At 38.5% G+C, this 19,143-nt stretch overlaps 1 protein-coding gene and 2 long non-coding RNA genes across 3 annotated transcripts in view; all 3 read left to right on the forward strand.

The window, feature by feature from the left end:
- Nucleotides 1-1,399: 1,399 nt before the first annotated feature.
- lncRNA:CR44596 (long non-coding RNA:CR44596) lies at nucleotides 1,400-2,813 on the forward strand. Its single transcript, NR_124223.1, has 3 exons — nucleotides 1,400-1,665; nucleotides 1,888-2,339; nucleotides 2,570-2,813. It is a non-coding gene; the product is annotated as a long non-coding RNA:CR44596 (long non-coding RNA).
- lncRNA:CR44595 (long non-coding RNA:CR44595) lies at nucleotides 2,357-3,505 on the forward strand. The gene has a single exon (NR_124224.1). It is a non-coding gene; the product is annotated as a long non-coding RNA:CR44595 (long non-coding RNA).
- Nucleotides 3,506-7,579: 4,074 nt separating this feature from the next.
- nub (nubbin) overlaps nucleotides 7,580-19,143 on the forward strand; it is a 40,511-nt gene continuing 28,947 nt past the window's right edge. The window contains exons 1-2 of the mRNA NM_001103683.2: nucleotides 7,580-8,007; nucleotides 13,580-14,625. Coding sequence (NP_001097153.1) covers nucleotides 13,953-14,625 — 673 coding nt within the window. The 5' untranslated portion in view covers nucleotides 7,580-8,007; nucleotides 13,580-13,952. The remainder of the gene's footprint in view (nucleotides 8,008-13,579; nucleotides 14,626-19,143) is intronic.

Here is a 19,143-nt window from a genome sequence, read left to right on the forward strand (position 1 = left end):
CTCTAAGCCACAAGTTTTTTTGTCGGATCATTTCCGTTTTTCTAACCGAAAATATTCCAGTCAAAACTTGACAAATTAGACAAATAGAAAACATGTCAAAGAACTGAGCGGATCGAGCTGGCTGTCCGCCCCAATTAAGCGGCTCAAAGCCTTTTCTTTTTACCAGTCATGGCGAGTGCGTAAGACCAGTGGAAATTGGTAAAAAGGTGTTGATAGGGGATAGGGCAACCCACCTGCTAATTAGAATAAGGAAAAGTGGAAAAGTGTTTATTCATGTTTTGTGGCAGGGAAAGGAAAGACTCAGTTGTTAAATGGAGGCTTTTGAAGAATTCATATTTAATTTTGTGTTAATATTACTGGCTACCAAAAATATCTATATACTTTCAAAATATCTAAACTTTCCATATTAATTTAATGAAAAATAGTAGAAAATGTTGGGAAGCATGTTTTTTTTCAACAGGAACTAGTGCTGTTGAATTTGTAATAACAACTCATGAAAAGAAGGTTGAGTGAAGAGGCATGATTTAAATTTTCAAATCATAGTTTCCTGATACCGATCAATGAATGCCCACGACCTAAGAAAGGCGCCTAGTCATGCTTCCGCCTTTGGGAGGCAGAGCTCCTCTGAATCGCATCCCATCCCAATAGAATTCAAACACCTTGGACTCATGTCGTCCAGCTGGCGGGGCCGGCATTTGGCCGTAATCAAAATCCTTTTATAGCATTTACATAGCAGCACATACAAATCAAGTAATGCCTGCTATTGGTCAGGTTTTTTTCCCCCTCCGGTTTTTTTTTTTTTTTTTTTTTTGTACCTGGCCAACTGGCCACTTGTTGTGCAGTTAGAGTTAGTCATTGAGACTTGGGCCGCTGACAGGCGAGCCGATCTTAGCCCGATCCGATCCAGTCGATCGTGGGAAAATGATCGATTTCATCAGGCCCGGAGAAGTGTCTCTCCCTAGACTGCAGCCATGGAGTACATGACATCGAACATGCCTGGCGAGCTGGCAAAACGCAATTGAAACGTGTTCATAAAGCAATTTTCGACTTTTTTCCACTGCTTGCAGCACGAAGCTGCTGGTTTTTCTCGCCGCCGTTTGAGCTTTATGAAATGCATCTGACAGATTGTTGCCAATTTGGTAGTGGAGGCTTTTTGAATATTGATTTGATGACCGTGGAAAATGCCTTTTTTTCACTGGTTTTGATGGATTGTTAGTCGTAGATAAGCACTAATAGACATTTAATGATTGATTAGGTAAAAATATGGAAAACAGTTAACTTAGCAAAAGGAGCTAACTACAAAGTAGGGGATTATTAGCTAAATTATGTCAAAATGTATGGCATAGTTTCAGATTTGTAAAAATGGATTTTAATCTAATCATAAATATTACATTTCATTTCAGCAAAAAAAACCTTAAAACCTATCGATGCTTTGTTTTTATATCCGTATATTGGAGTACAAAAAATGTACCCCAATTACAATAAAAAATCTATAAATATTTAGATGACACAATAAAAACGCCACCATTAAAATGATGACATTCTCATCAGAAAATCATAATTTGGAATATGAGAAGCAAACTTGCTCCACCCCAAAAAATATAATTTATATATGCACAGCCTTCTCGTCTCGTAAAAGTCAACACAACAATCTTATTGGCAATGGTAATTATTTTTTTGCAACATTTTTATAATGAATTATTTTGCCACTTTTTAGTTGGCCATGCCTTTAAAGGCATTTTTCAGAGCTCCATCACCTTGTAATGGAATTTGTGTCTAATTGCATCATTAATTAAATTCATACCACATTAATTAATTCTCTTTATTAAATTAGAAACAAACAAATCTATATATCTGAGAATATAATATTTTTCTATATAAATTCAGGAAACTCACTCAACCAAAAACGGATTAAGTGGAGATGGCGAAAAAAAAGCAGCTAAAATCGCCGGCAAAGAGGCACAAAAACTCGACCAGGCCAACGATGGATGGTGGCGAATTATTATGCAGCAGCAATTACTCGCCAATTGTCGTCGCAATGAGATAGTATAGAGAATGGGAACAAAAGAGGAAAAAGCTGTTCGAAATGGCGATAATCCGGTCGTCGGGAACGATGGACATCGAATCGGATCGCAATGATCAAACGCCTCTGGAACTTGGGATCTTGGCCAGCTCAACGCTTTTGGCCCGGCCGGCTATGACCAAATGCAGAGGATCAGCAGTTGCCAGTCGCCCCCTGTGATTATTTTTATTATAATTGCGCGTTTATTGGCGTGAGGATATGTGTTGCCACTCGAATCCGTGGGGACACTACGCTACACAATCGCACCGCCTCGACTGTGAGTGCTTTAAATTTCATAATCAAAAATCAAACACCAATTTCAAATACATATACAATATATATTTCTCGCTTTTTTGTTCCACCATCATCGCCAACTACAACTGCTAATGACGACGACACCTTGGTCGAAACACATGCTCCTGGGCCCCCGATTCCATCGTCATCATCGCTCTCTGGATACTGGACAAATCGAAAACATCCCACTAATTTTTCCATATATGTCCAAAGTGGTACACAAACGGCAAACGGCAAATCGGCTTTGATTTGTGTGGCAAACTTGGCGCTTGTTATACAGCATTTTTGCGTCTCTTAAATGCTGCATTTTCCTCTGCATTTGTTGCTCTTTAGTTTAAATGGCTTATATGACTTATATATGGGTTTGTAAAGAAGTCTATAAAGATGACATTGTGTCTTGGCTCTTGAGTCTTGTAGAACATCATTGCATTAAGCTTTCTTCAGGAATTTTAGGTTTAAAAATGGCTTAGCTTACGATACTATTTCTTCACATTTTGCAGTTTAAGCTCTCAATGAATTAAAACTCTTATCAAGTTTCCACTTCAAAATTAATATTTCTTTAAAATGCCTATACCAATTAAACGTGGCTTACAAAATCCAACACCAGAACCCAAAATAAATTACAATTCTTATGTTGCCCATATCAGATCTTTGTATATTGTAATGTCTAATGGCTTATTTCCCACTTGTCATATCAATAATCTCGATTGGAGCCTCACCTTCATTACCTCATCAATTATTTCAAGCAAATGCAATTCAATTAGGAAGTGCATTTATAATCACTCAAGTCGAACTGTAAACTCCAATTTAAGTTGTTGAATTATATTTTGAAGTAGATTTCAAATCAAGAAATTGCCGTTGGCGCCAACAAGTCCAACAAAGGCGTTAAACTGTTGGAAATCTTCCTGAAATAATTAACTATTGAGCTGAAAAGCAATTGAAAACACAAAAAGTGTTTTACAGATGGAAATCTCGAGCAATTTTCAGACCCAGCATATCATTTATTACGGCCACCAAAAAAAAACCACTTGTAATGCTTGAATTTATTTTCACAATTCAAGGAGGCGTGTTTTTAGAGGGTGGGGCTAAGCTAAGTGAAATCTAATTGAATAAACTTGTATAATAAAACCAAGCGAATTATATATTCATATATTATATATTATATATTCATTCATATTCATTATTATTCATAGTATAGATAAAATGTTAAAATAACATTAAATGCTTAATGTTGTTGTTGTTTTTTTTAAGAATTTCTTTATAGTAATCCAGAACTTAATATATAAAATATAAGCGCCCAATCCATTATATTTATATTTTTATAAGTTTATTTATGTATGCTCCATAAACTTTTATATGTCTACACTAGAAGCGAATATAATATTAAAGCCAGACATATTTGCCCTAAGGTGCGACTTGCTTAAAAACAATTAAACCGCAGAAAAAGCGCTAATAAAATATTAAAATAATCAAGGGAACAGCACGCCAATGGCTCATTTGTAATGCTCCAGAAGAATTCCGCGTGTCAGAGGAGAGCTGATGTGGATATATAGTGGATATATAATTACATGGCCTTTTGTTGTCTGCACTTTGCGTTCGCCGCAGCGGGTGTTGTAATGCGACAATTAAAGTTATAAAACTTTCTGTTTCTTGGCCGGCCTTAGCATAATCGCACAATTTGTCAACGAGCCGGTCGCAGACAACCCCTTTCATATCGCATTTAATTGTTTTTTCCTGATTGTTCGCGCTTGCCAGTATTTGGTTTTTTTTTTCTGTTTTTTAATATAAATGCAAAGTTTTGGGGTTAACCAGTGGGGTTTAAATGCGTTAAAGAGAAAAATGTGCTCGACATGGCGTGCCTGCAAGTGTGAAGTGAAAAATTGACTTTCAGGCATCTTCATATGGATGAGTTGCCATTAGGAAGCCAAAGGTAGTATTTTCTAGATCTACACTAGGGAAAATATATGTTTACCCGTACATATACCATATTATCATGCTAAGTAGCTAAACGTACAGGGTGGCCAAAATACCAACCACAATTTAAAAGCTAATTACATTTTCATGCTGTACCTTTAAAGTAACATATAAGCTAATTGGGGAAATATTCAATTTATATAATAATTTTATATACTAATAGGTCAAATAATTATTTAAATGTAAATTACATATCGCTCCTAAAAATCGCCACAACCGACATTGAATTTTTTCGCACTTAACCAGTAGCATTACAGATTTATTTAATGTAAGGAAAGGCTCCTATCAAAATCGTAAAATCGCTATTATCTTTGGCATAACAATCATTTGGAATATTTTATGCCGCTGTTTTACCAATTATAATCAGATTAAACAAGATAAATGCATTTGGCGAACAGCGAAAAATGAGAGAGAATGCCATAAAGCAGCCAAATTATTGCAAATAAATATGGATGTAAAATTGCTGAATGAGGCGGCTAAGAATTTGATTTGCGGCTACATTCTATGACATTTAAATGGAATACATGAAATCGAGCAGTTTATGCTGAACAAAACTAACCATCGGGATTAGACCATAAAGCATGCTAGAGTGCTCGTGCTCGGCGGTGTATCTGCCAGATATCTAGATACGAACTCGCATCTAGACTATGCGTGTCAGCGAGTGTGTAGTGTGTCTTTCTCGAAGTCATATTCGTATTCGTATTCGTATTCGCATTCGCATTCGGATTGGGATGCTTCATGGTGCACTGGGCCTGGTCTGGACCATCAAACCAGAACGGCCGCCTTGGAAGAATTCTGCCATAAATCATGGTCATAAAACTTAGCTGTAATCTGCGCAAGCAGTAGAAACACTGTTCTGTTCTTTTTGCGGAAGCATTGCGGACTTTCAACTGAGCATAACTTTGATTGATAATGATGTGTCAATAATATGTGTTTGCAATTTTATGCTGACTGAGTAATGTGAATGTAACATTGTGATGAAATGCCTCCGGCTGGAGTAACATTTAAATGGTAATTTAAACATCGACTTAAGTTCCAGGAACCAATCCAACCATGATGAGCCCATCAGCCGAAGGACAGCCCATCATTTTGTAATGGTGGTATATCATCATATTGCAATAGAAGCTTATTAGGCAAGCATTTCATGATTAGATAAATTAGGATTTTTCAAATTTTATTACATTTTCAAGTAGTTTATAGCAAGTTATGCGGAAATTTAGCGCTGAATACAGGCTAATGTAAAAAAGTAGACGGGGCAGGGATTTGATAGACTTTTTTTTTAACAAGAATTTTTTAGAAACTCAAAAGAAATAAATGGGTAATAAACAAATAAATACATAAAAAATACTTTAAGCAAATGAGAAAGTTTTACGAGTTATCGTATATTTGTATTTATTATATTTTTAATACTTTCAGGTGACTCAAAAAATTTTACTTCCCTTACGGATAGGGTATCCCGGATGCCTCTGCATTAAATCTATAACTTTGCGGCAACACTGAAGCGGCAACATTTGAATGACCAAAAGCGCGCAATGCGTGGAATTTGCATTCAAATTGGGGCCCGTTCACTTGGGAGGCCGGCGCCTTGAACAAAGTGGAAATACCGCAGAAATGCAAACGACAGGCTAATAAGCTCAAGCGGACAGTTTGGAATGCCTGGCCGGACTGCATATGGTAAACAATTGGCCAAGATCAGCTCCAGTTGGCCGGAATTATGCACCCAGGTCGTCGATCGCGCCGATACCCGATTCCCGATCGCTGTTGACAGCTTTTTTAAATGCCGGCAAATTGAGCAACAGGTAAAATCTCCAGCCCGCGGAGGTGAATCAACTTAATTGCTGGCGGAATTGTGTCAGCAGATCGTGCGTATGCGATTTGTGAAGCAGCGGCGCCCTCCAAAACAATGCCCTTCAATGGAAACTCCGCGGGGCAGGTCCAACCTGAATGCTCTTCGCCATTCAATGGATAACCGTTTAGCTGGGAAATATTTCTTTCGAATTTTTGACGATTAATTTACATTGTTGAGTTTATCCAGATGATGACAAACTAAATACACTCCATATAAACAGAACTATTTTTTATCATGTGTAAAATAATAATTTTGTGTAGTTTTTTTTTTAAGGTATTGTTAGCAAAATGTAAGTAAGCACGTAGTAAAACAAAGAAAATGTATAATTATCTAGTTATATAATTACATATAATTTCTTATCTGGATGAAACCAAGAATGAATGGCAAGATACATATATAAATTTATTTATTTCAATACAAAAGTATTGTACTGAATTAAGCCAAAGGGAAATAAATCGCAATAAATTCAAATTCCCTCGCAATTAAAAGCTTTTACTACAAATTCGCATTCCTCTAATCAATTTGTACTTAGATAATAGCCGAAGCAAACCTAAAAATAACGCTGCCAATAAGAGGCGTTGGCGAAACCAGTTTGCAAAACAAAAATCCAATTGGATAAGTCCGGGCCCCAAAATAAAGATAAAGCCCCCACCTGCGTCAATGTGACAGTTAACGAGGCGATATATGCAGGCGGAATGAGAGTCTATGCGAACGTATCTCCCAATTGGACGGAGAGTCACGGCTCCACCTCCAATTGGATTAAGTAGGCACACACACAAGGGGGCGATAATCATAAATTTAAATAAAGCGAGGGAGCATGCAAGTGAGAGAGGGACAGCGAGCAACCAGATTTGAATATTGCAAGAGTGTGTGTGAAAATTAGCGAGCGCGATTAGTTGTCTCTTTTTCCCCAACGGGTCAGCTTTTTGTGGAACCTAAGTGAGCGATCGCTGCTTTTTGCAGTAGTAGTGGTGAGTGGAGAGCGCGCAGAGAGAGCAAGAGCGAGAGTTTTTCAGAGACAAGAGAATTTTAGCTCTCAAACTAAACTTAATTGTTTTTTTTTACACTAAAATGAATTAATGTTTAAACATAACTCATTGCGGTTTTGAGAGAGCTTAAGCGCTCTCTTTTATCCCTCTCCTGCAATTGCAATGTTGCAAGCAGGTGTGCATCTGTGTGTGCAAGTACCTGCAGCAGATACGAGCAACTAAAGTCACGCACACTTACAGCAAAACCCGAACACAGAGACACTTCACATTGCAATTGTTTCAGTGCACTGCCGTTTGTTTATTTGCCTTTTGTTTATATGGATTTGGCAAAAAAAAACTTGTTGCAGCCCGCTGCCGTTAAAGTTGCCGATCTGTTGCGCATCTTTAAGATACTTTTGGCGAGCTCGCCTCAGTTGAGTTCAGCGTTCAGTGGTTGTAGCTCAAGTGCGCGCGCTCCCCGGACTTTGGCAACACATTTTGTCCTCCGCGATATCCCATGCGCTACTCGACCGATACAATACGATCCCGAATGAACCCCTCTAATAAAAATCCCCATTCTCATCGCTCTCGCGTCGCGATTTTTCCGATCTCTTTTTGTGCCGCAGTTTTTTGCGTTTTGACGACGGCATTTGTGCGAATCGAAACGTGCTGCGAATGAGACGCAAATTTCGCTCATAGTAACATCATAATTTATTGAAAAACTATACGCTTATAGTTTTTAAAGAGTGCCCCATATTGTGCAGATAAAGTACAGTGATAACTAATAACTTATTCACTTGAACGAAATGAATTTGATATTTAAAGATTGAAATGTTTGTCTGAAAAACTCAACAATTGAGGTAAATCCCATGAGTATTAAATTAAGCTATGAAAAATATAAAAGAATTCATAGAAATTTTATTGACACATATCTAGAAAGGTTGATTATTTGTGTACAAGTTGTTATACATGAAAATAAAATAACAATATACATGTGCAGAAAATAAATTTAAAGTTGTAGTTACCACAAAAATAAATTTTTTAATGATTGAAAACCAAGACCAAGGGTCTGAAGCTTCTTGAAAAATTTTAGAATTGCTTACAGTCATCTTTTTGGTATATAAATATTTAAATACCTTGGTAACCAACAAATTTAGGAAAGAAATACAATTGTATAAATGTTTTATTTATAAAAGAAAATAATAATGGGTCATTTAATAAATAACTTCACTGATTTTCTAATTACGAAAATGACTTACCTTTTTTGACTAAAAGATTGAACAATTTTACAACAAGTGACATCCGAAATTTTTGTTGATAAGAGTTCCCCAGGCCACCTGGACCCTAATCATGATTCATTCAATTAATCAAAGCCGTGTAGAATTTCACAATCCTAATCTGCAATCTCTAACAAGCTTTAATAAATGAAACATTTTTGAATTTATGTTGCCTAGCGTTTTTAAAGGGTTTTACCCCACCCCGCAGCAGTAAATAGTGTTTGACAATCTATAAAACGGGCTTTTCACCACTTAATTTACTGAAAATTACTGAAAGTAAAGGAAATGTATACCATATAAGAGGGGGGATATTGTATAAACCATTTTTAAGTAAGGCGCCTTGAGTTTCAGACCGGAGGTAAACAGAACCTGCATCAAAGTTTACTCTACAAAAGTTGAAGTGGGATACCTGTAACTCCAGTATCTTTCGCAATGTCGCCGGGGGTGAACGGTGAGGCGAGAAATAATATTGAAATTGAAATAAATAAATACGGCAAACAAAGTGCGAGAAAAATCGATCGATTTACACTTTAAATATCGTACCAACCCACCGTTCGATTTGTTTAATGTGTATATCTATATCAATACACAAGCGTATATTATGTTGCCTTATTGATAAGGCGATCGGCACGATATGTTTTATTAGCATAACACTTGTGGTGTGCCGCAGTTTTGAGTTCAAGTGCCTCTGGACAAGTTGGAACTGCATTTCCTTTTGGTTGGACACTCGTTCTTTATTTTTTTCTTATTCAAATGCCGTTATCTGGGTGGCGTATATAGATACAGCCGTACAGATACCATTACCATTTGCTGTAACGATCGAGTGATTGATTATTTTTACAGTACAATAATAAATATTTGTCCAGCGTTTGTCGCGTTGCCTGCTTAGCCTAATTAGATAAAAATGGAATGGAAAAACTTAACCTGCTTCTTTCTTCTCCTTCTCGTTCTTGGCGTAGCATTATCTCGACTGCGTTTTCCCATTTACCATATTCGGTGCTCCTCCAGCCGAACTGAACTGATTAAGCCCGACCGGGCCAAGAAGACCAAGACGAGTTGGTTCTTATTGGAGTATCTATATCTATGCGTAGACCCGTGTCGACAATTGCGTCGAAGCTGTTGTTTAAAAAGAGAAATGAGTTCAATTTGTTTGCTCTGGCCTGATAAGACAACTCCGTTCGCAGGTTGGTTGGGTGGTGAGGTGAGGAGAGTTGAGATAGAGTCAAGAGCCAAGAACCAGTGCCATGCCACACACTTCATACCCCAGCACTTTGCATATCAACAATGAAATTGTTCATGTTCAACAATGAAATTTCGGCCAAGCCCCAAAAAAACTAATCAATTGAATGGGTATCGATTTGATAGCAGGATCCTCAAAGGTGACAGGTGCTCTGAAAATGTCTTTTTTTTTACTCTTTAAAGTTACTTACTTTTAAAGGTGATTAGGATTTGAGTTTTTCATTACGTTAGGAGCATATTACTCCCATTCCGAAAATAGATTTATAGTCACCCGCTTTAAATAATTTGTAAAATGAGGTCATATATCAGTGAATTAGATTCTTATCAAGCTAATCATTTCCGTATATCATTTAAATATGAATCACTTGAGACTTGGCGACCAAAAGAATCAGCGGATGGTTGATAAGAATTATTGATTTCTTTGCGGTTGATAAGCCAAATTCGTTAAAAGGGTCCTTTCCCCCACTACTATCTTCTTCGTGCGGAAATTCGATTGGCGCGATACAATAAAATATAATTTGCAAAATTAACAAATAAGTTGAAGGCTCGTGATTAAAGTTTATTAAATTCAATTCTTGGAACTCGTAATTCTTTCACCGGGGGTAAACAATAGAATCTTGAAATATGGGCTGATGTTTAGTCCGCGCAAAGTTCATTGGGGGGCTTGTTTCGCTTAACACGTTTCACATTTCGCAATCTTGGAAATCGGTTTGCACCGGTTTTTCACTTTTTTGTTTCGATGGTTTGCGTTAGGTAAGGTCCGGTGCGATACAACTTGCCTCAAGTGGCGTTAAGTTAAGGGCTGCGTACCTGATATTTGGCACATTAGCAAGTGTCTTCTTAAGTATATGTTTATTAACTCTAAAAAAGTCATGACATTTATTCCATTATTATTATCATTATAAATACGAAATTTATTGCACATATGTAGAAACTAAAACAGCTAACTTATATTTTATATTTTATGATTGCATCACCATATATTCTTATCTATAAGTCGAGTAGCGAAGTGCAGTATAAGCCAAATATCGCAATTCCAAGAAGCACCTCCCGTTTTATAGATCTTGACTTGGCTAAAATATTGTGCTTCCCCCTTATTGACCTTTTTCAATTCCTCACTTGAGACTTCTGGCACAAGTCGATCAGTTATTACCACGTGATACCACGTCGATCGACGTCTGTTCTTGAGGACCCGTCTGCCAATAATCGAAGGCAATAAGAATTCAACGTGACACAAGAACAAAACCGTAGTAATAATAAATAAATTTGTCACAAGTTAAAAAAGCAGGAACAATGAATGCCATTCATTAGTCAATTACAGTAAGACTTGGCTAGTTAACAAACACAGACGGTTATCAAGATAGAACCCGGCGATACCGCGAAATGGAAATGAGTCAAAAAACAGGTGCCAAATGGGGGAAATGATGATGTCTAGATAGAAAGACAAATAATTTGTTTAGAATTAGGAATTTGGGGCTCCGGCGACAAGGCAATCAGTAAAGTGTGGCTAATTAATATTGAGCTGCAATGGGGTTAATTTGTCTTAGTTTGTAAGTCACAAATTGTTTAATTTAGTGTTGAATATTCGGTGCCTATTTTCATTTTTTTTTTTTTTCGTGGAGCAGAGCTAAGCCAACTTGAGCCGCAGGAAATCTCTCTTTGGCACATAACGAATGGCGCCCCATTATTCATAAATGGGAAATATTCAGACCCCCTTCGATATGTGAAGGGTGACAGAAATCGATGAGGGACCTCTTCTATTTGCCTACGCATTAAATGTAATTAATTTTGTAAATTCCGCTAATACACATGGACTTGCCACTAAACTTCTATTAGCATTTTAAGACCACGAGTTAAAAATACGCTTCTATTAATTGTCAATTTTTGTACGATTTTATCCACATATTTCTGACTTTGCTAAGCCTTCTGCTGAAATTGATTAGCTAGGCAAGCAAAAATAAATATTCGCGCGAAATGTATTTTAGAAGAGGTGGTGCAGACCCACCCATAATGAGTGCCAAGGCATTGTCACACTTGGGTAAAGGTCATATTCATACCCATATGTAGACCTGTTCCACGCAGCTTATCATTATCTACATACAACTATGGATCGTGTGTCACCGAAGTATTTGCTATGAATTTACGATTCAAAGTATCCACGGCTATGACATGATTGAAATTAAAGTGAGCTCTGACTACATCTGATATTTTAAGCAGTTACGCGTTCTAACTTATCTATAAATTATTAGGTTAAATATAAATATTTAAGTTTAAAGTTGCTTACTCGTTTACCTCAAACGTTTTGATTGAAGGAAGTACAGTACACTAGCATGTTGAATTTCTAATCAATTCGTTTTAATTTTACCTTATAATATATAATGATGTTTATATCTCACAAGTATCTAATGTACTGAGGTTTCCCCCGCTTAAACTGTAAAACGTCTGGAAAAAACAGTTTGTTCCCATTTGACACCAAATAAGTTTCGTAATACGCTTATAGGGTTAAATGTTGTTAAATATTTAACAATGGGACGGAGTGAAATCGGCCGCGTCACTTTCCACATTTCCGCTGCACTCGGATCTAGATCGGGATTGGGCACTCTTTCGACTTTAATAATAGAACATGACTTGGTTTAACAAAGTGTTGCTTTCTGTACGCACATTTAAATGGCATTAGCAATTATTCGTGTTTAGGCCCTATGTATGAATGAAAATTTGTATCTGTCGGTGTTTATTGTCTGATTATTATTTTATTTCTATGCGATTGCCCCCGCCGCCAACATGGCTACTGTTCCGTCTATTCAACTTAGTCTGCTTCTTCTTTTGTGGCTTAAATGGTCAAAAACATCAGGTAGATGACTTGTAATTACGTTGCCAAGATCGGAGTCTGTACGGGTATCTATGTTGTAGTTGGGGAATTTAATGCGCCCAAATCGATGGGGAGCTTGTAAATATCAACTAATGCACAGTCAAAAATTTCTATGACTTTCATATTAGGTTGAGTATTTTATTTATATTTACTTATATATATTTATTTATTTATTAGATATTTTTACATATTTCCTTTCGGTTTTGATTTACTAAAAGTCATATTTGAATATTATTCGTAATATAAAAGCTTTATTTTTATTGCTAGAAAATTTTAATGTTAAATAACTTACGCTCAATTAACCAAATTAAAAGTTTGTCAATGAAAAAGTAAGAAATAATATATGGTGATATCAGCTTAATGCCTTCCTTTTAAATGTATTTTGTAAAATTTTGGTAGAATTTTGTGTTTCAGTGCAGTGTATCTAAAAAATATTTGCGGCTTGCGATCATGAATATTCAGTTCGATTGCCGCTACCGTTGACAGGCTTAGTCAACTGTTTAGGCCACCTTCATCCCCTCCCGTATGCATTTGGCTGATAAGCTAAGCAAAAGTAAGAATGAGTTGGCGTTAACAAATTTTAATTTTCGGCCATGTCACGTTGATGCCTTGTCGCCAAGTGAAATTTCAAGGCAATGTTCCGATTTAACCAAAGCAACATAAACCAAAAAATTGAACTAATTAAAATGACAAAAAAAAAGGGCGAGATACCAAGAAAAGAAGAAGCTCGTGAGGGGCTTTCAACCTGCAGATAAACAGGTTCACATGTCCATCATACTTTGCGTGCGGAATGATGAGTTTGCATAAATGAGTTTTCTTCGCTGCTCGTCTTCTAAGCTGAAAATGCGATTTGAGCTCTTTGAATTTCTAATTGTTGAGGCTTTTGGTTCGCCTAGAATTTCCTATTCCTCGAATTATATTTTTGTAAATTTATTTATTACCATGACAATTGCTTTGCTATAATTTATGGCACTCCCATGCCCAAGCAATGCCTGCCACCCCCGCCACGCCCTTTATGGCTAATTAATCTTCTTTGGCTAATTACAGACCAGCCTTCGTCCACTTGACCAACTTGCGGCTATCGGCTCTAATCAAGGTTCCTGAGGTGTTTTTCGAGAACCGTTTTCAACTGCTATCTGCTCCGGAGAGTGATTACCTATGTGTTCTTTGCTGTTGCTGCTGTTGGCACAGTTAGCCGTAAACACTGATTATGCCATTGTTGCTAGCAAACTACTATCAGCAGCAACTTCAGCAACGGCAGCAGCGTGTTGCTAGCAACAACGGCATGTTACTTGAATACAAAAGCCATTGCAATACAAATCGGGGCAGCAACAATTGCAGCAGCAACAACAGCAGCAGCAGGAGGAACAGCAACAGCAACAACAACCAGCGACAGCTGTTCGCAGCGGAAGCACTAACAATGTCAACGCCGACAACAACATCGAAATACAAAATCAATGGCGAGGCCACCGAAGGCGTTTCAGCATCCACACTGCTGTATCATCATCCGCATCACAGCCATCGTCATCATCACCATCAGCAGTCGCAACAGCAGCAGCTACATCAGCAGCAGCAGCAGCAGCAACATCATCATCAGCAGCAGCACCAGTTGCTGCTGCAGCAACAGCTCCTTCAGCAACATGTGGCCAACAGTTCACCACTGCAACATCTGAGCAATCTGTTTGGCCAACATTTGCCTACGCACAGCCTGCAGCACTTGATTGCCGCCGAGTACTGGCAGCAGCAGCAGCAACAGCCAGCAGCAACAATTAAAAGCGAGCCAACAACTCAATCAGTGGCAGCAACATCGGTCTTTAGCTTCACGCCGCAGCAACACGTCAATTTTGCCGCCTCATTAGTCGCATTACAGCAAAATGATGCCTTGCCCGAGGAAACAATGGCAACGGCAACAGCAACACCGACACCGGCGACAACTGCATCAGGAGCGGCAACTGCAGCAGCAGTCGCAACAAGCCCTGCAGCAGCGACAACATTGAAGGCGCCAACAGCAACACAGGCGGCAGCAACAATGGACGACATCGATGATGATGATGACGACAGCAACAACGGCGGCCACATGCAAAATGCAGGCGGTAAGTTTGATGTTTTATGATTATTTTGGCAGCTGCAGCAGCAGGCGAGTGGAGGTTGAAAAGTTTCTGCGTAGTTAAAACATACATGAGACATGAGAGGAACCGTTTAAAGATGAAAATTATTAAGCTTGTTGCATTGTAGCATTACTATAATATTTACATTTTTTTCCATGACGTATTAAGGACACTAGAGTAATTATTAAATGCTATAAAAATGAAGAAATTAGGCACACATAAATCCCCCACTGATCCTCTATTGTTTCTTGAGCATATCCTTCAGTCAACCCTCGCTGTTTCCATAATGCAAGCTCATTTCCATTTCCTGTCCCGATCTCGCTTCGTTTTGAGTCTGCTTCGTTTCGATCCACCTCTCAACTCCGTTTTGGCAACGTGTGTGTCTTTTGATTTATTATGCGGCCTTTATTTCATTCATAAAAATGAAATGATTATGCTTTATGCTATGTGCCATGGCTGCTCGCTCACACTTTCGTGTCATCTTTTGGCCGAACTCATTTTCATATCATTAGCCTCATCAGCAGACACGTTTGCTGCGCTGCACTTCCGCACCTTCCACCTTCGCAGTTCCCCAGATCCCTGAGACCTGGCCAAAACCCAAGCCCAAGCCCAAAAACCTCTTAAACATCATCATCAGGCGCAACATTAACATCATCGCAGCGCCCTCTCATCAGCCAATCGTCGACTTCTGTTTCCCTTTTTTTTTTGCTGTTTTTTTGTGTCTTTTCAGTTTGCTCTGCACAAAATCGTCTGGTGTCTGCACGCAATATTCGTAGAAATAAGAATATATTTGTTAGTTTAGGCCACCACCACTTGACGTGTTTGGAAGCAAACCGGAATGAATAATATTCTGTGATGGTCAAGTTTTGAATATCTATCTGCTCGCCTGATAAATGTCTCGGTCGGCGGAAATTTACATGGCCTTACAGCTCAGGAAACGCAATCGCATGTCGAGCAATTAAATTATGTTTTTTCTTTTTGCTGGAATTATGTAAAACAGCGAAAAGCCTTTAGGGTAATGTGTTCTCATTAATTAGGGAATCAGACTGGGAATTTATTAGCATGGGCTTTTTTTATGGGTATGAGGAAAGGAAATTGAAATGGTAACATTAGATTAAATTAAAAGTTTTTAAGTATGACTATCTTATATGATTGTCAGAGCCATATCCGTCTATGTAGACCTCTTTTCCTGCTCTGCCCGGTTCTATTGAATATGAAAATCATTAATAACTGGCCATAAAAGTGTTATAATCACGTCAGAGGTGTCAAAAACGAAACCCCTCCGCCGCACCTGGGCCAACCCACCGCCTAGACATCTAACAAATTGCCAGCCCCTGTAAGCACGTGGATAATTGATGAGCTGAGCCACAGTCAAGCCTCTGTGGAATGGCCGTCGTACCTGTGCCAGCAGTGCCACCATCCCATCTTGGTCACACCTCCTCCTACCCCGTTTGGCATTTTAGCATAATTTCAAGTGCCCTAGCAGTGATCTCAAAGTGCTTTGTGTCTATCCCATAATTATGCCATTTGTACAACCGTTTGGAGCCTTTGCCGGTGTGGAGACGGCAACATCAAACTAATTTGAATATAATTTCATAGAAAATTAACCACTTCGTTTGCCGTTCTCAGTTATTTATTGCTTAATCCTTGTGGCTTGTGCTTTGTAGAGCTCGTGCCCCGGTTTGTCTTTTATGCAAATTCTTTTTTAATAACCCCATCGGCCGGGAATTCTTCTGGCAGCCAGCGTCTTTTGTTCACATCACCTTGATTGCAGTCTGTCAGCTATTGTCTGGATCTTTCGGAGGCCCCTGACGCCTTTTTTTTTTTGGTTTCATTCAAAGGCCTTTGATGGCTTTTGATTATTATTGAAAGTGATAAATGGAGATGAGTTCGTGTCCGGGGCGAGTGCAGTAGCAATTTGAACTCATCAGCCTGCAGGCAGTTGACTGATAGCTCTGAATTGCTACCTGAAAAGCTAACAAAAGAAGTCGCAGCTGTAGATCATGTAACGCTAAAAAGCTCGGATTATTCAAAGTACTCATTTGGAAGAGAGGAACTGAATTTATGATTGCTTACATTTTGTGTAATAACTTTGTAAAGAAATGGGAATATACATATTTAAATATTTTAATACCTCAATTGCTAACATTTTGTTAAAAGCAACCACTTTGTTAAGCTTAAAAGTTATATATTTAATTACTAAGCATTTTATTTACCTAGCCTCCCGAATCATATTAACTTAATGCCGTAAAACCATTATTAGAATTTGAATTTCATTATCAGAAACGAAAGAATTTCGCGGCAGGTGCTTGGACTTAGTTAGTCTATTATTTAAACGCCATTACTGCTTAGGTCATATGTATACTTAAGATTAGTGAAGAACGTATTTAAATTGATAAGTTTAAATTCTATGAGTATGCATAATTTTAAACTGATACTATCAATATGGCCATAAGCGATCACCCAGTGAACCGAACTGATGATTTATTAATTTTATTAAAATAGACCCAGCGACCGCCTATCAGAATCATCAATCAAATGTAATTTATGGCTGATTCCGCATTCAGAAAGCTTTTCAAAAGCGAAGTAGACAATTTCGATAAGCTGACCGGGGCATTAGAGTTCAATTCGTTATCCCATTAGGCTGCAAAACTATTACCGGCTAAATGCCCAGTTAGGCAGTTGGAGTTGCAAATTGCTGGGAGAAACGTTCTGTGGCTTCTTGGCCATCATTGCCATATAACCAAATCCCCGGCCAAAGTGATCATCAGCCATTTGGCCAAGTACAGCAGCCATTAAGTCCAGCAGATCTAGTGGATCCGGAGTGCTTCTCTAACTACTTAACTTGACTGCTCGAGCGAAACAGAAACCGAAACCGCGAGAGCTGACAACTGTCAGAATTTAATGGCGGCTTCAATTTTTATAACCAAAGCACGACTACCGTCAAAAGCGAGGAGGGCTTGAACATTCACATCCACAACCACATCCACATCCATTGCCGGTTCGAGTTTTGAGTTCGAGCCAAGTTAAAACAGATTACGCCAGCCAATCTGACGAGGGCTGAAAGAAATAAGAAATGCAAACGAGTTGCGGCTTCGTCCGAGTCTCGAATGCAGATTTTAGAGGCACGATATCGGTTTTGGAGGGGAGTTACTACTACGTACCGCTCTCGCGGTGAGTTGTATGTGTGCAGCATGCAATATCAGTTCCCACAGTCGCCGCAGCGGTTGCTCTTTGGCAACGCCTTCGAAAACTGATGACGTTGTAAGGCAGCCGCAGCCTCCTCCAGCCCATTTCCCATTCCCTATACCCTAAGCCTCCACTCCTACTCCTTTGGCTGATGACTCGAAGACCTCGACATGCATATGAGCTTGATGGGTTCGATATGAGTGCGTGAGTCACGGACTAAGATAAAAAAACAGTTAAGGAATCTCAAAAAATAAAAAGGAACTATGTGGCTGGGATCCTCTCAAAATGTGACCAAGTTACTATTTACTGCGATAACTATGCTATATACAGTGTGACCATGTGCTCTTAAGTATTATTTTAAGTATCTTTAGCATCTAAAAACATTTATTCATTCAGATTTCCATTACCCCAACACTTATTCCTAATTCCATTAAATTGTCTGTTGCACCTGCTTAAGCCTGGCTCAATTGCAATATGCTTCGGTCACGCTCACATCGCCAAGCTCTGTGTTTTGGACCACAACCATAACCATCACCATCATCATCCACGCTCGTCTTCGTCGTCGTCGTCGCTTATCTGGCAAAATTTGATCAACGTTTTCGCAATTCGGGAGCTCCGCCCCGAAGGTATTTCCATAAATATTCCTTGGCCCAGCTTCAGTATTTTGCCTGGCTTTTGCTGCTTTTGCTTCACTTTTGACTGCTCAGGTTTTGCTTTTTACTTTTATTAGTTGGCCAGTTGTCTGTGCTGTTTTGGCTGCTGTTGTTGTTGTTGTTGCTGCTGCTGCTACAAATAAATTAAAATTATGCATGCTTAGGCATTGGGCCATGGGAATTTGTTTTGTGGGAAAGCCTCTTTTGTCTTTGGTTTTACTTCGAATTTTTGTTTTCTTCGCTTTTGGGTAGCGTCTTTTTGGGCTGAACTTAAACAAATATGTTTCGATGGGTGCAGATAATAATTTTTTTTGCACCGAAATTTATGAGTGTGGGAGCCGGATTGCTTTCGGCCATACGTATGTTTATGTCAATAGGTGGGTAATAAAATGTACAATTACGGTAATTGTGGGTTAAGCCGGCTTAGCAAGATTTTCAATTGTTAAACTATAATCTTTAGTACACAGCTCACCATGTGAGTTTTTAAAAAGGTGTTACTAAGCTCTGGTTAAATATGAATGGAATATATATGTATGCCTTAAAAAGTGGTTTTCCTGCGCAAAAACTTTTCTTGGGAAAACACTGAGCACGAACTCACCCTCTTTTGCATGGCATTTAAAAATTTCAATAAAATTGCATTCGATTCCACTCGAATCGGAAT

The sequence above is a fragment of the Drosophila melanogaster genome, chromosome 2L, assembly GCF_000001215.4.
Source record: "Drosophila melanogaster chromosome 2L".
Classification (NCBI taxonomy): domain Eukaryota; kingdom Metazoa; phylum Arthropoda; class Insecta; order Diptera; family Drosophilidae; genus Drosophila; species Drosophila melanogaster.